The 16,949-nt window shown below is 41.0% G+C and overlaps 1 protein-coding gene across 1 annotated transcript; it reads right to left on the reverse strand.

The window, feature by feature from the left end:
• rlim (ring finger protein, LIM domain interacting) lies at window positions 1-12,984 on the reverse strand. The gene is made up of 4 exons (XM_061686167.1): window positions 12,865-12,984; window positions 11,628-11,853; window positions 3,842-3,946; window positions 1-3,752 (listed from the first exon to the last, which is right to left on the reverse strand). The coding sequence occupies exons 2-4, from the start codon at window positions 11,794-11,796 to the stop codon at window positions 1,918-1,920; spliced, it is 2,109 nt and encodes a 702-aa protein (XP_061542151.1). The 5' UTR covers window positions 11,797-11,853; window positions 12,865-12,984; the 3' UTR covers window positions 1-1,917.
• Window positions 12,985-16,949: the final 3,965 nt, after the last annotated feature.

Consider the following 16,949-nt stretch of genomic DNA (forward strand, 5'->3'; position numbering starts at 1 on the left):
TTAGTAGCATAACTTGTTTAATTCAGCAGTTAGTTTCCATTCAAACCCAGTCAAATTGGGTGGATCACAGAAAAAGGCCAAGCATGGCCCAAAAGGGAACACAGTTTTACATAGTTTGGAGACAAGTTTGTGGTATTCAACAACGAGAAAATTTTGCATTCAATTTCATGGCCCGTGAAAAAAAGTGTAACAATGGCAAAGACATGGAGAATGATATCCCCCTCTTCCATGTAGACTGTGCCCTTGTTCATCAATAGTGCCATCAAAACTGACATCCTCGAAAACAGAAATTTACTTTTAATAATGCAATAAATCTTTATTAAGGATTTCAACCATTGACAATAGATTTAATAATAGCATACATTTATATCATTGTTGTTTGTTTTGTCTTTTGCATGTAATGTAATGAACATCTGTGGCTGAACATCTTGAAAGTCTACCAGGACCTGATCAAGACACACTTGGCCAATTTCAGAAGGAAAACCTTGGAAATAGATGGAAATTAAGTTTTGTAAATAGTATTATTTCATCATGACTTGAAAAGGTGAAGCCGCATTTCATTTAGCTCAGTAACGCTGACAACAACTACAAAATGTGTTATTGTAGAATTGAAAGTAGACCAGCAACTGAACGATTGGGGGGGAACTGTGCAACATTTCTAAAATCCAGGAACATTTTAAAGAACAAACCAGGTATGTGATGCTTTTTAGTCATGGTAAAATGAGGGATTAACTGCCAACAGCATGATTTCAAATATGTACAACCAATATTGAGGAATCTCTAATTCGTGCCATCGTTGCAAGTAGAATTATTATTTTTTTGTTTTGATGGCAAAATGCATCCAAATCCAAAAGTTGACTTGTGTTTATGTAACTTGTGTTCCAAGTTCTTTTTGCCTGAACAACAATCTACTATAAAATTGTTTATTACACATGTACATTATGCCATAGCAAACATGGCAGCGTATACATGAAATGGCAAACCAACAATGTCCTCATTTGGCCATATCTATCAGTAGATAAAAATCAGTCGTATACTTATCCCAGCTATGTTTATATTTAAATTAAGGGTTGCCCTGGTAGATAGTAACACTGGCCAATAACCCCTAATCTCAGATGATTTACAATCCAAAAATAAAACCACTGATACAAAGAATGACTCCAAAATTATTTATACAAGCTTATTTACAGCTAATACTTTGACCTGGAATAACTGAACTGTACCAATACACACCTTATGATTTATAAGGCATTGTTTAGGAACTAAAAAAAAAATCGGTGCAGATTTGAGCTGCTGAAACTGCCTGCAGGTGCACAGCTTTTATAACCAGATGGTTTTCTTCAGAATAGTGGCTCTCTTTCACACACAACTTGACAGTGCAAAAAAAAAAAAACCCAGAATGGACACTTAAGGGGTTGATTCAAACAACATGCATGGTGTGTGACTAACTTTGGAAAGGTGGACACTGGCACTGTAATAGTTAAGTTTATTAACTGACAGTTTCAAAGGTCTAGACTAGGGTTGCAGTGATAAGCCATTTTCAATGCACACGAATTGTCTGCACCGTATAACAACACGTATTTGTTGTACCTGGTCTTTTTTCTATGAGTGCACCTAAACCTTAAAACCAGGAAAGAGATGGACATGTGCCAAGGTAGACTCTCTGTTGAAAAGAAAATGTGCACACATGATAACCAACAATGTTCAAATAGGGTTTCTCATGATACCAGAATACCACTGAGCAGCCCTAACCTCCATCAGTGCCAGCGTGGAGCAACCCAAATCCATCTGGTGATTAGATAAAAGTTGCAAATGGTATGGATGGTATACATTTCAACATAGACTTTTCTCCTTAAAGTTATTTATGAATTTGGGTTATTACATAATTAAAGTGTAGACAAAGAGGCTTGTTGTGAGCTACACTACACTCTCTCTATTAGTAGACACCAGAACAGCCCTGCGACAGATGGGGCAGGTGGAGTTTTCCGACAGCCAGCGATCGATGCAATGCACGTGATACTCATGGGAGCAAGGAAGCTTCCGCAGCTTGTTTCCTTCCGCATACTCTGTTATACAGACACTGCAAGTCTTCAAGGCGTCACTTTCGCCAAAGTTGCGCATGGCAAGGTTGTCAATCTGTTCTTTGGTCAGCCCTTGGGGTTGGTCCTCATCTTCATCATTTAATAGGAAGAAGTGAGCCAGTCGGAGGAGGGGCAATGAGCTTGGCTCCTCAAGGTTGATAGGGGCTCTGGGTCTAGCCCTGCCACCAGGGGCTGGAGGGGTAGTGGCAAGTCCTTCATCCATATCGGTCTCAACTGTCCTTGCTCTGACTCCAGTAGCCACAGGTGGTTCATCTACAACAGGAGCAGCAGGAGCGGTGGCATCTGGGTTATTGGAGTGTTCAGCCAAATCTGCGGATGCACTGGCTCCACGGTTGGAATCGGAAGAATCTGAGTCAGAATCCATGAGGTAGCCGAGCTCACCGAAGCCAGTCATGATCTGTCGAATCATAGACTGGAGAGCCATTGAGGTCGCCTCTCCCAAACTTGCATCCGAAATTCTACGGATAGGGATACGAATTGTACTGACATAGGTCCGGACACCAGCACGCTCAGAGCGTGAGAAAGTCCTACGAAATCCACCACGCTCACTTTCATAAAGAAATGTGTTGTTTGAGTTCTGTGACCGCGAACGTGTACGACTGGCAATGCTGTCCCTTTGGCGATATTCGCCTGGACGCACCCGACGCACCTGAAGATCAAGCATTATAGTAGGTGGCCTTCGTCCAGCTGCACCACCTTCAACTCCACTTTCTCCTTCATGAGAAGCAACACTTTGGGTTTCAGGAGTTTGTTCAGTTTCAACCCTGGGCTGCTGAATATCACTCTCAGCACCACTTTGTCTAGAAAGCACATGCTGTCGAGTCCGAGAACTACCCTCCACTTGAAGCGCACGTGGAGCACTGGTATCGGTGCTAGGTCCTTCAGATGTATGAGCAAAGCGGGGATTAGGCAGCTCTTCCATCTGATCTGAACGGAGAGGGGAACGGCTCCTGGCTGTACGAGCCCTGGTTCTGCATGGTTCTGAACTGCGGCTGCGAGCTCTCCTATGTCCTCTACGTAGAGACAGAGAAAGCGTAGGTTGAACTGACACAACAACTGGTGAGCTGGGAGGACCTGCATGCGTCTCATTTGAAACAATCTCTTCCCGTTCAGGCTCAGGCTCTGGCTCAGGCTCTGGCTCTGGCTCTGGCTCAGGCTCTGGCTCAGGCTCAGGCTCTGGCTCTGGCTCTGGCTCTGGCTCTGGCTCTGGCTCTGGCTCAGCCTCAGGCTCTGGCTCAGCCTCAGGCTCAGCCTCGGGCTCAGGCTCAGGCTCAGGCTCAGGCTCAGGCTCGGGCTCGGGCTCGGGCTCAGGCTCTGGTCCTACTATGACAGCCATCTCCTCAACAACTCGTTCTTCTACCACTCCTGTCTCCATGAGAACAGGTGGTTCAGCATTTCCATCTACTTCTTGAGACTCTGGAGGCTGTTGTTCTCCTTCAGCAGCGGCCTGCTGCTCAGCTAAGTTGCGATTCACGCTGATTTCCAGGCTGAAGCGAAAGTCTCCACTGTTTGGGTTGGTCTGACTTACTGCCCTCCATGACTGGTTTCCACGATGACCAGTTCTGGTTGTGTTGCCTGTGCGCCTCACTGTGTTCAGCCATTCTAGGAGACTATCGCCATTAGCAGGATCTTCTGAGGTTTCAGGTTGTTCTAAAATTGACAAAGATGATGTGTTTGAAAATGTGTCACTATTTCCAAAATTTGATTTAAATGGAAAGCAAAGGAAATGTCTAACTTACCACTTGGCTCTTCTAAATTTTCTGAACTGGGCGTGTTCGTCTGTTGCTCTGCACCATTTTTGATATTCTGAAGTCTACTGAACAGCTCATCCTCTGTTGCCTCTCCTGAATAAAACAATCAAAAACATAAGAACATGTTATCAAAAAGAAAGAAAACATGCTATACCCTTGCTATTCCTTAATGTCATTTTGTGTCAAGTTCATCATAAAAACTCCACAAAACTACTTCTCAGACACGAAAGGTGCACACCATTTTGCACTAAAATCAAATGATCAGTCAATTCGGAGGAAGCCCATTATAAAACAGAACGCAAAACCTTTTAATAACCTCAACAACAAAAACTACGAACAGTGAACACATATCCGGTTTGTACTGTACAGAATTTATAGTTTGTTATTCCCAATAGTCCCTCAAGGTTTCAATAGGTGCTATATTGCAATAAATGCACAGGACACAGGAGTTGAAAATCCGTCCCGTGGTCCATACAGAATACAGTGGACGGCCGCATACTTGCGGTTCGGCACCCGCGAATGCATTTATTTGCAGATTATTCCCCCCCCCCAATTTTGTTTAATCTTTTAGTTTAAAGTTTTTTGGGGGGGACCAATCCTGAAAATGTCTTTTGGCAGTTTGTCCTCGCTTATTAGATTTTTTTTGGGGGGGGGGGGGGGGGGGGGGGGGGGGGTTAAAATATTAAAATAAATAAATATCTTCCCAATGCAGTTCCAATGGCCGTCAATTATACATAGATTTTCGGCATTCACAGTCAAGCCCAGTCCCTATCCACCACGAATATTGGGGGTCCACTGTATTTCAAAAATACTGATCATAATACTGATCCATATAGCTGATTGGTTTCCCTAAAATACAGCAACAGGACAATGCTTAAGACCTCTCGACTTACCAGGGCATGCCACCATCCAGTCAATGCCCTCTCCTCGCAGGATGATCCACTAAAGTTTGCTCCAAATTTACACTCACCCTCACACTGTCCTGGGACACAAACGGATTGGCGTCTTGAGTAGAGCGCAAAGGTTGTGGCATTTTCATCATAGTGTGAAAACCAGGCTTCCTGACCTTAATGCTCAGCACCGCATCTTCCGGTACGGGCAAAAATGAGATTTCAACAAACTGTGGAGAGATTTATTATTATTATTTTTTTTTTTTAAATGACCAGATAGTTGATATCAGACGAAGTTATGTCAGAGACTTTCACAGTAAACAAAATGTCCAAGGTTCATTGTAAGGGAAAAGTGATACAACTATGATCACGTCAATCTCCACAAATAATCTTCCTAAATGAGCAAATAAACAATTTGCTGTGTAAAAGATCTCAATGAGGACCATAGGCTATTTTATATTTTTGGACAGAAAGACAGAAGCAGATCAACATTATTAGAAATTTCAAATTCATGTTCACATATACAGAGATTTTGATGATTCACATAACAGTCAATTAATGGACCAGAGTGTTGAAATCTGACACAGAATGCCAGAAGTATTGAGGGGGTTTGGGGGAACCTCTTTTATAGTGATTAAAGAGAAAAAGGCTTCTTTATACTCGCACGGACGGCTACCGCGCTGATGTCACTGAGGCTGTCCCACACGTAGTTTGCCTTTATACTCGAGTGCAACCCACGCGCGCTGTTTTGAAAGTGTACTGCAGTTCTCCAAGTCGGGGGTGTCGCTACGGCTGGTATTGGCTAGGACACCACAGGGTGGAGTTTCCTCTTCATTTTTTTTGCCTTTTCCAGTAGCCGTTTTCACTTTCCTTTCAGTAACAAGGAACAAAGCAACAACAATGGCGACCGCGACAGAACAAATGGACCTAAATGACCAGATGATACGTTTAATTATGCTGCAAAATCGATCGATAAGGCGGCGACGGACATGATCTGTAGAACCAATGGAACGCTGGTACATCACAGCATGTGACTAAAACGGACCAATCACGAGAGATGATCTCCGCGGCGCGCAGCAACTATTTTTGTCGAGTGCGCGGCAAGTTACGCAGAGGTGCTGCGCGGGGCAACTCGTCAGTCACGTGATGGAATGCGGGCGTTGTCGGCCGCGCGACCGCGGGAGTATAAAGAGGCCTTAACACTGATATAATAAAACAAAGAGATGGTTTCAATTTTAAAAAGGCAAACGTAAAATAAATAAATAAATAAATAAAACATTTTTTTAAAAAAGGAATTGATTGGAGTACAATACTTGGCAGGACACATCAATGCCTAATTTCTTAGGCTGTATTTACAAGAGCCACATTCTGACTTAGTGCCTGAATATTTATTGACTATTTACAATTTGTCAAGTTACTCATTCGATATCACTGTGTTTTACATGTTTTGAACAAAAAACAAACTTAACTTGCATGCACACAAACAAATAATACAAATAGTAAACATTCAATAGTTGAGTTGGCTTACTGTCCCCTCTGATTTTAATGCAGGTAACCGCTGTATTACTCCATATTGTTCTCACTATATATCGGGTTTAGACCACATTTAACAGGCTACTTTCACTGGAGTTTTGATTTACTACACGTGATTTATGCACTGTGGTGGTTGCCAAAATAGGTAGGTACAATGAAAAAATGCCAGGTTTTTGAGATGTAAAAAAGTAAGACCAAGATAAATCATTTCAACACTGTTTTTCCAACTTAAAGACACTAGGTAATCCTGTGAACACTGGCACGTGTTCCATAGCTCTGGACTTACAAATGTCATCTGCAGAAAAAAATGCCCTCCAAAATAGATTTAGTAGTAATTTTAGGCTTGCTTTCTGATGAAATGTTTGATTTTTACACAGATTTTAGCCTGCCCCAATTTTGGACACGTCATCCTGTCACAACAAGTGCAGAAGATGAGGACATTTCATCATTGAACTACTCCGTGTTCGGTCTTGTAATTTTTACCTGTATTGAAAATCTTTTTCCCCCCCAAATAATAATGAGCGAAAATACTAACAGTGAAACATTTTAAAGGGGGGGGGGATTTGGGTGATGAAAAAGTGGCGTTCCAAAGGCAATTAGTTGTTTACCAATTTCTCATAAATGGATTAATACTACTGGAAACGACTGCCAGTTTTCTTGAGGGAAAACAAATATATTAAAAAAATATTTAAAAACTTGTTAGTGAAATATGGACCATTATGACCCACAGTCCCTTTAATAGGACCTATAAACTCAATTTTAAAAAAATAAACCTTTTAGAGAGGTGAATTATAAATGCACAACTGTGCACAACCTTGAATACCTCGGGATGAAGCTATGTTCGGGATCAACAATATTAAGTTAAAGTTAAATGGGAGTCAGCACATACCTGCCACAATTTAAGGTGCCTTTGACTGACCCCAAATAAAGCTTAGCTATTCTAGTAGTCTTTTCCTGACATTTTTTTTAGTCACATACAGCATAAGCTATGGTCTGCAGAGAGCTTCCACAACATCAGAAGAATCTCATTGTTCAAATGTATCAGTCAGGAGAAGGGTACAACATTTTTTTGAAGCTATTAAATATTAGGGGTGTCAAAGTTAAAATGTTAACTCATGAGGGTTGGTCACAAAAAATATATTGTATTCATCATGCATTCACTCAGATAATCACAATTTATGTTGACCACACAAGCTCCTTTACCTTAATTGTGGATGGATATCTGAAATAGGGATGTCCCATCCATCCATCCATTTTCTGAGCAGCTTATCCTCACAAGGGTCGCGGGAGTGCTGGAGACTATCCCAGCTATCATCGGGCAGGAGGCAGGGTACACCCTGAACTGGTTGCCAGCCAATCGCAGGGCACACATAAACAAACAACCATTCGCACTCACATTCACACCTATGGACAATTTAGAGACTTCAGTGACTGCTAGAACAAATGGACCTAGATGATACGTTTAATTATGCTGCAAAATCGATCGAGAAGGCGGCAGCGTAGATGGTATGGAGAACCAAGGGACACGCTGAGTACGTCATCACAGCATGTGACTAAAACAGACCAATCACGAGAGATGATCTCCACGGTGTTCGGCATGCATCAACAAGTTTTGCAGTGCACGCGTCAAGAAGAAGAAAATGTCTGGCAGTATTGTTATATTGCCTGTTTGTTTGTGTTTATAAAGGTTTGTGTACCAATATTCATTATTTTGAGAGAGAGATAAGTGCCCCGGGTTCGATGCTAATCTTTGTTAGCTCATCAATGGTTTTTCTCATGCATTGTGTGTTAGCTTTGAGCTAGTGATTTTTGTGAACAAAAACGAAGAAAGAAATCTGATGTATTTGAACATTTAATAGGTATAATTCTTTTGTTGTGTGTGTTTAGTTTTACAGTGAACTTCAACTGGAGTTTCAATAAGCGACATTAACCAAACAACATTCACTCTTACTGCTTGCTACTTTACATAGCAACCTGTTGTTCTGATCACGTGGGCTGTGCATGCCATCCGAGCGCAGCTGGATAAAAGTGCTGGAGCAGATCATGAAGTGTACTGCTTGTATAGGAGTGGTAAAACCGGAGATTTTTTTATCCAATCCTATCCACGTTTTTTTTGCTGACATCGGACCGATTTCAAAGATTAGATTGAGATGCGGTGCAGGTTGCTCTAAGGTTAGTGATCAGGTCAATGCTTACGCCAGTGAAAAGACAAGTGAGAAAACTCCGACTGGTGTGCTCGGCGGAAAATTTTGCTTGAAAAGTCACCCCGATCGGATGACAAGTGTAAAATACCAACTCAAAGCAAAATGTGGTACTGTGTGTGGTATATTTGTTGCCTGTGATTGACTGTCAATCAAAATTAGAACGTGATGATAAATGACTGACAGCAATATACAACGACACAGTCCAGTCCTCACTAAACCTTGTTGCATGAACTGATGAAGCCTGCTCAGATAACAACTGAAACATCTTCTAAGACAACCGGAACAGTCCATTTCCGATCAAGTCAGTGCTCAGAGAATTATATAGCATACATTTGTATGTTTTTGTGTGTTGGTCCATTGCCTATTGTACAGTTATTTGACCTAAACATATAGTTGTTGTTGTTTTTTTTTTTTTTTTTAAATATAAAAAAATAATAAATAAAAATAATCCTAATTTTGTAACGGACACGCCATGAAAAGATGACACCCAGCAGGGTTAAAATGAGTTATCTAGGTCTCATACTCTTATAATCCCGAAAACGCTGACATAGTGGATATCCAACCTGTCGATTTACGCTGCTGTCACATCGGCAGCTATCAAATACATATCTGATTTGTATTCCACCTTTTTTGCTGGGACAGAAAAAAAACATCTGAAATCCGTCATTTGAACCACACAGTGTAAAGAAACACCTAAACCAGGGTAGTATTTATTATATACAGAGACTATGGAAGAAATGCGATGCAGGCTTACGCCTAGATTTACAAGTAATTATCAATAAATTAGAATATGGTAGAAAAGTACTCATACATTACATAGACTCGTTAAAACACTTGGGGAAAATACTTTTCAGAGGGAAAAATCCTTCCTAATTTCTACATTAAAAATAATGTTCATTGTTTCTTGATTGGCAGCACAGTGGAGAACTGGTTAGCACATCTGCCTCACAGTTCTGAGGACCGGGGTTCAAATCCCGGCTCAGCCTCTGTGCAGTTTGCATGTTCTCCCTGTGCCTGGGTGGGTTTTCTCCAGGCACTCCGATTTCCTCCCACATCCCCAAAAAATGTGTGGTAGGTTGATTGAAGACTCTAAAAAACACATATAGGTGTGAATGTGAGTGCGAATGATTGTTTGTTTCTATGTGCAGTTGCGATTGACTGGCGACTGGTTCAGGGTGTAACCCGCCTCCCGCCCAAAGATACCTGGGATAGGCTCCAGCACCCCGCGACTCTAGTGAGGATAAGCGGTAAAGTAAATGGATGGATTGATGTTTCTTGATTGTCTTGTAATAGTCTAGTTTCTAGGGATGGTGAATTTTTAGTTTTCGTTTGCTATAAAGGTATAATCATCAAAATTCTACATGATGAATCATTAAAATATTTCAATGTGTTTGTGTAATATAATGAGTTTTAGTTTTTGCATTGAATACTTATTTTAAGAAAGAATATGGCACTCTTAATATATAGAGCTCTACCTGGAGATTAAACAGACATTACATTGATTGACCATTGATACATTGACCTCAAGAGCATCACAGGTCGCCTGCTGGACCCCCTGTAGTTTGCCTACCAAGCAAACAGGTCTGCCGACGATGCAGTCAACATACGCGACGATCCTGTTTGTGGACTTCAGCTCTGCGTTCAACACCATCATCCCTGAACTCCTTTCCTCCAACCTTCTCCAACTCAGTGTCTCGTCTGCCAGCGGATTTACAGCTTTCTGACAGGCAGGACACAGCAGGTGAGGCTGGGGGAGGCCACCTCATCCACACGCAGCATCAGCACTGGGGTACCCCAAGGCTGTGTCCTCTCTCCGCTGCTCTTCTCTCTCTACACGAACGACTGCACCTCAACGCACCCGGCTGTCAAACTCCTGAAGTTTGCAGATGACACCACTGTCATCGGCCTCATCATAGACGGTGACAAGTCTGCATATCAACGGGAAGTGGAGCGGCTGGAGCTGTGGTGCGGCCGACACACTGACTGTAGAGATGATCGTGGACTTCAGGAGGCCTCCTTTGCCACAGCTGCCCCTCACGCTGTCCAGCTGCCTTGTTTCAACCGTCGAGACCTTCAACTTCCTGGGAATTACAGTCTCTCAAGACCTGAAGTGGGCGATCAACATCAACTCCGTCCTCAAAAAGGCCCAGCAGAGGATGTACTTCCTGAGGCTTCTGAGGAAGCATGGTCTGCCACAGGAGCTCCTGAGGCAGTTCTACACAGCAGTCATCGAATCAGTCCTGTGTTCTTCCATCACAGTCTGGTTTGGTGCTGCTATAAAAAAGGACAAACTCCGACTGCAACGGACAATCAAAACTGCTGAAAGGATTGTCGGTACCCCGCTACCCACCCTTGAGGACTTGCACGCTGCCAGAACAAAATCCTCTCGGACCCTCCACATCCTGGTCACCAACTCTTCCAGCTCCTTCCCTCAGGTAGGCGTTACTGATCAATGCAAACTAGAACTAGCAGACATTCTAACAGCTTCTTCCCTCTTGCAATTAACTTATTAAACAGCTAACCTACAATTCCATTGCAACATGCTGCCAATTTTTTTGTCTTGAGTTTGTTGTCACATTTCGGTCGGGCCAATTATACATTACTCGTAGTAGTCTCGCCACGCTGCACTATTTGCCTATCTGTTGTTGACCAATACTGGCCACTCATGGCAGAGTAGCACCTGCCCCTTGCACACTGACTGAGGAGTATCTTCAATATTTGCACAATCAACATTGTCCCAGATTATCGTTCTATTAGTCACTTTAAACTGCATACAATCCTTGAAGTCTCAGAGCCCTTTGCACAATGGTCATTGCACCGGACTATTGCTATATTAGTCATTCAAACTGCTCTAAGTGCTAGAAGACTGCATCTTTTTGCACAAAGAAACTTGTACCGGCATTACCAGATAACTAGCAACCCTTTATTGCTCAGTGACTGTTTTTCTCAATGTCTTTATGTCTCAAGTGTTCTCTGTCAATTGACTGTCTGTTATTGTACTAGAGCGGCTCCAACTACCGGAGACAAATTCCTTGTGTGTTTTTTGGACATACGTGGCAAATAAAGATGATGATTCTGATTTAACTAATGTTGAGTTGACAGAATGTTCCGCGAAATCAACTGCCCAAAATAAGCGAAGGTTATTACCTGGGGTGCCCAAAAGATTGTTGTCTCTCATAAGACGATAGTCATCATCACTCAGATTGTTGACAAATTGGTAGAAGGCTTCTTCTCTGTCAAGACGATCCAGCTGGCTCCTGCGCTGCGACTCTGGCTGGTCACTGCCGCTCTGCTCTGAACTGTCAGACCCTTCCATTGGTTCAGAAGGGGAAGAGGTTGGGAATATTCTCCAGTCTCCAGCAAGATCTAATTGCTGCATCATACACAGAAATATACATTATATAAATGGTTCAAGAGGAGATGACTATTGCCAATTAAAAGACACAATTAGGTGATTGAAAAACAGGGAATCCTGACAAAAAAGGTCTGAATTTGACATTTTAAAACCAGTTTTAATATAGTACAGATAGTATTTTATCTAGCTATTTGTAGCTGTGACCAAGTGTATTCGATATTACCTACCTCAAACTTCGAATTAACATTTCAATACGCTCAAATGATCAGGAGGCAACTTGGACGCAAGTCGTACTTCTCTATAGTTAGCTGACCCACAGGAGAGTGACTAATATACTTTACAACACAGATTGTATTGTACTGTTCTATGGAATATATTAGATTACATGGAAAAGTATCATTTGAAAGTAAGAGCGCCATGAATGGCACAGTGGAAATATAAACAAAATGGTATCAGACAGCTTAGTTTACGTACATGTGGCTAAACACTCGAACTGAACACGGTCACTATAATTCACTACCAGAGACAAGTGATGCACTACCAGAGACAAGTGATGCTAATAACGTGGATTGGCAACTCTTTACGTACAATTATCAATAACAAATGTAAGTTGTAACGTGTCGTATTGGCTAATAGTCGGAGTCGCCGAAACAAATGGCTAAGTGGCTTCAATGCTAAGTAGCGGAGTAGCAACTAGCTACGTAAACCTCGAGCGGGCCTCCCAATTAACGCTACGATAGCGATGAACTTCTCAGGATTCGCCAAATTGGCATACTCGGCACAAGGTCAATCGCAATGTCAAGCCAGCTGACAAAGCTCCAAAGAATGCTTCACGGCAGGATAGGTTTGTTCCATATCCATAAAATGTAGTGTCATCGATAGCGGCCGTGGAGCTAACACAGCGGACGGCAGCTAGCAATGACGTTCTCAACCAGCACTCGGCAAGCACAAACTGGACCGAATTAGTTCGCTGAAAATAATACAACTGGGAAACATGAACCGTCTCTTAAAAGGCCACCAGTACATTACCTGTTTGGTGATGAGAGTAATTAAATGATCACAGGACCCAGTTCTTCTTCCAATAACCTTTAAAAACGATAGACTATAACGTTAAGTGGAGTTTCAGGAGTCCATTTTGTTTCTTTTGGGAAAGCTACAACTGTCTTCCGACTTCCTGACGACAGCACATTTATTTTCCCCGAGTTTAGCCTCGCAGGTATACCTGCTGATTTTAAACACGGCCATTTCAGTACGTCGACGCTTGAACCAATTGCGAGAGACGCTGCCTTAAGTATAGTTCAGGGCAAGAAACTATCCATCTATATCAAAAGAAGATAGCTATAGATACGACAGCACTCTGTCGGACCCCAGCTAAGCGACATGCTTACATAGCGGCCACGTTGGTGGGGGCAGCGTTCCCATTAAAAGCAATACATGTACATTGAAAACGACGTAACTTGCTCATTGCTCCTCCATTTTTCTTGAGTTTTTTTTTGTGGGTGTCAACGTCAAATGATGTGCTTTTAACCCTTAGATGCACAATTGGGCCATTTTCTCGTAATATCTTTGTTATATAAAATTATCATAAATTCAGGTAATCCTAAAAAAAACGTGGTTTTGACATCCTGCCATTGGAATTTTTAAAATTACCTTTTTTAAATTTTACAGTATTTTAATTTTGGTATTACTTCCCCCAAACTTCCATAAGTGGGTAAACAAATTACCCACATTTATTTCCGATGGAATGTTATGATAATTTTATTCTTTTATTTATTGTGACTGTCAGGAATATAGATTTAGTCGAACACACAGACTGTTTAGAATTATCACCTCTTACACCACCTATTTTACTCACAAAAACCAATTCATCTACTATAATCTTAAATTTAGACCTAAAAATGTGTTTGCATGGAATTCATGACAACTCAATCAACACAATCACCAAGTTTGCAGGCAGCTAAAACCAGATAGATAGCTAACATTACTCTATGTACTGTGTGTGTAGATTGTATGTCATTCATAAGTATTGTGTAAGAGTAAATGTTATTATCAGGTATCAACAAATAAGCCAACGTTACTGTGTTTGTCAGTGTGTCTCATTCATGACCATTGTGTTAAAGAGTATGTGTATCAATAAGTGTATCTAAATATGCCTATTTAACAATTTGTAGCTAGAAGCGTGATAAAGCTACTGCATGTATTGCACAGTTGTATGCATGTTTGTGTGTGTGCGTGTCTGCTTTTTTTCTATAGGTACATATGTATTAATAGGTTTCCTTGTCACTCAAATCATTCTCTTTTTTATAGCCTCTCTTTTCTTATCCAAGATATCATGGCTGGTAGGTATACAATTGCTAATTTATTAGGGTGTCATGATTAAATGATACAATCACGGCGGCGAGTGCCACACATCCTTGCAAGCCTCATTAACCCAAGCAATCACATACCATTGCTCTGACATGAACACAGCAGCTATAGCACCCCGAAATTATGTTAAATTGCTAATCTAATATAATGAGGGGGGGGGGGGGAGCAAATTTACTAGGGTGTCATCAATTAAATTGGTAAACATGATGGCTGCCGCAGGGACAATCAGAAAAAAAATAAAGTTAGCATAAAAAAACTATGTCACTTAATGTCAGAAAATTATCATCAACCATCACCAAATTTTTATGTGGACATCTCTACACTGTTAGACATTTCATAGGGTTATTACTGTAACTTACTTGCAATACTGTTGACAAGCTAATTTTACCTTCACTTAGCATGTGGTAGAACTGACTGGGAATGTTACTCTGTTGCACACTACTCAGAGTCAGGGTTTTTTTTTTTTTTTTTTTTTTAAATGCAACAAACAGTAAATGCCATTAAATAAATGCTAAAATTCTGAACTCTTGCCTCATATTCATATTTTGATCTGAAACCCAAATGTCTTCAGTCTACAACAAAAACAAAGGAATTGACCTTGCCATTCCAATACTTTTGGAGGGGACTGTACATGTAACACAAGAGTTACTGTAAATAAGACACACATTCAACGCACTATGGGTAACATAAACACATGATCAATGTTACGTTAATCCTTATCATTCATGAACATTAAGGATTCATGTCTTTATTACAGCAACAGTTCAACATTTTATGGGGCAATGCATGCAGGGAGCACATGGCTTCACAATTCTGATGCATGCAAAATACAGTATTTCGCTGTGTGATGTCAACTAAAATCCCACGATGCAGTGGAAACTGTAGTTAATTCCTGTAAAATCACTTTAAATTATTTTACTGTAAGGTATGAAAAAAAAAAAAGGTAATTAATTGTTTAATTTACAGGAATGTCTAACAGTGTACTTATGCCCATTTCTACCTCTGAAAATATTAGAACAATAGCCCAAATATTAGGGATATTATGAATGTTAACTGTGTTCCTCGTTAAGCAACGTTAAGCTTCTCCTCTAGTGTAGTGGAGCGGAGAGGAAAATGCTTAAACAGGTTATGTAAAGTAAAATTAAAAAAATAGCATAGTGTAAATCTGGTGCTGAATGTTATCCAGAAGAAAATTTCAAAACTGTTTTTGCAATTTACCCAGTATTTTCGGAGTTTGTCCCATAGCCACCCCCTTTAGCAATGAAGATACAAAAAATTGGCAATCTTCTGCAGGAATGTCATTTCCCGGAGACTCGTTGTATAGCACGGTGGTTATTGTGAAAGAAGCTATTCATTGTCTTTTTTTTTTAATTTGTTATTTACTGTATCTGCGTTCCTGAGATTCGTGTTGCTGTGTCGCGATGCATTGTTCCCATTTTTACAAGGTTAGAGCGGTGAAGTGGACTGCTTTTGTAAAAGCAAAGCGGGTGAATTTTTTTCCCAGTCTGGACAAGCGTGCTGTGTTAGAATCAATGGCTTATGACAGTGGATACACTTAGAGGTGAGGCTCCAATTTGACTTTTATTGGTCATTTATTTGCTGCAAGTTGAACTAGCAGTTGGGTTGTTTACAAACGGCACATACTGTCTATTCACTACGTAGCTGTTACTCTCCGTGAACACTTGTTACGCTCCGTGAACACTTTCTAAATCGTCCGTGATCGGAAAACTACTATCTGGATATCTTCCCGCCCCGTTCACAGAGTGAACACAAAAACACAAGCGCTTCAACTGCTACCACGATCACTACGTGGCGTTGTTTTGTTCATGTTACATGGAGTTGCAGCTCTCTTTAATGTGCTTAATCTTCAGGTGTTTTTACACGGATATGCCTGTCTTCGTCGTAACATCTTTTCTAAACTTTTTGGAGACCATGGTTGTTTTTCCAAATGATAGACGTGACCTTTTTGGGACTATTTATGGCTCGCTAGTCGCTAGCATCCTCTCCTCCATGCAGGCGGAAGTCTTCCGGAGTAGCGAAAAGTATAGAAAATAAAATTGGTGACCACCTTTTTTCATATCGAGCATTAATAAAATATCGATCGAATTGAGCTTCACGATATATACTAATTGTACTGACACACCAGTCACTCAGTCTCCTTGTGTCGAGACGCCATTCCATATCTGGTTGGTCTGGAACAAGCTCGACGCTGGCATCCATCGCATCTGGCTCGTACATAAATGAACCAATGAGCAGAAAATCTTAATGCTCTTCGTCTCCAAAATTCTTGAAAACAACTGCCCCTTGTCCAGATGTTTCAGTTGATACACTCTCTGTTTCAGAATCAGAATAGCTGCCTTTTCCTTCAACCATGAAAATAGTGCTTGTGTAGGAAGCCAGCTATGATGTTTTGAATCACGTCCTTGAACTGACATCACTTCCAGGTTGCGGGAGTTTTTCCAGAAAAATTTGAAGTTGACTTCAGAAAAGTCATAAAATTCTTCAAAATTTAATTATATGGGATTTATTGAGTGATTTTTATATCGGTGGTTTCCAATCTGGAAATACATGAGGCATCACATCTGACAAAAATCATCATTATCTGGTATTACTTCACAGCACATCTTTAAACGTCCATAAAATCAAAAATATCGGGCCGCTTGTTCTGACATTTTCAGAGGTGTAAGTGGACATAAATAGAGATGTCCATGTACATTTTGGTGATGACTGGTCCCAGTTTTGGGTCA

This window comes from Phycodurus eques, chromosome 9 (assembly GCF_024500275.1).
Source record: "Phycodurus eques isolate BA_2022a chromosome 9, UOR_Pequ_1.1, whole genome shotgun sequence".
In the NCBI taxonomy this organism is placed as follows: Eukaryota; Metazoa; Chordata; class Actinopteri; order Syngnathiformes; family Syngnathidae; genus Phycodurus; species Phycodurus eques.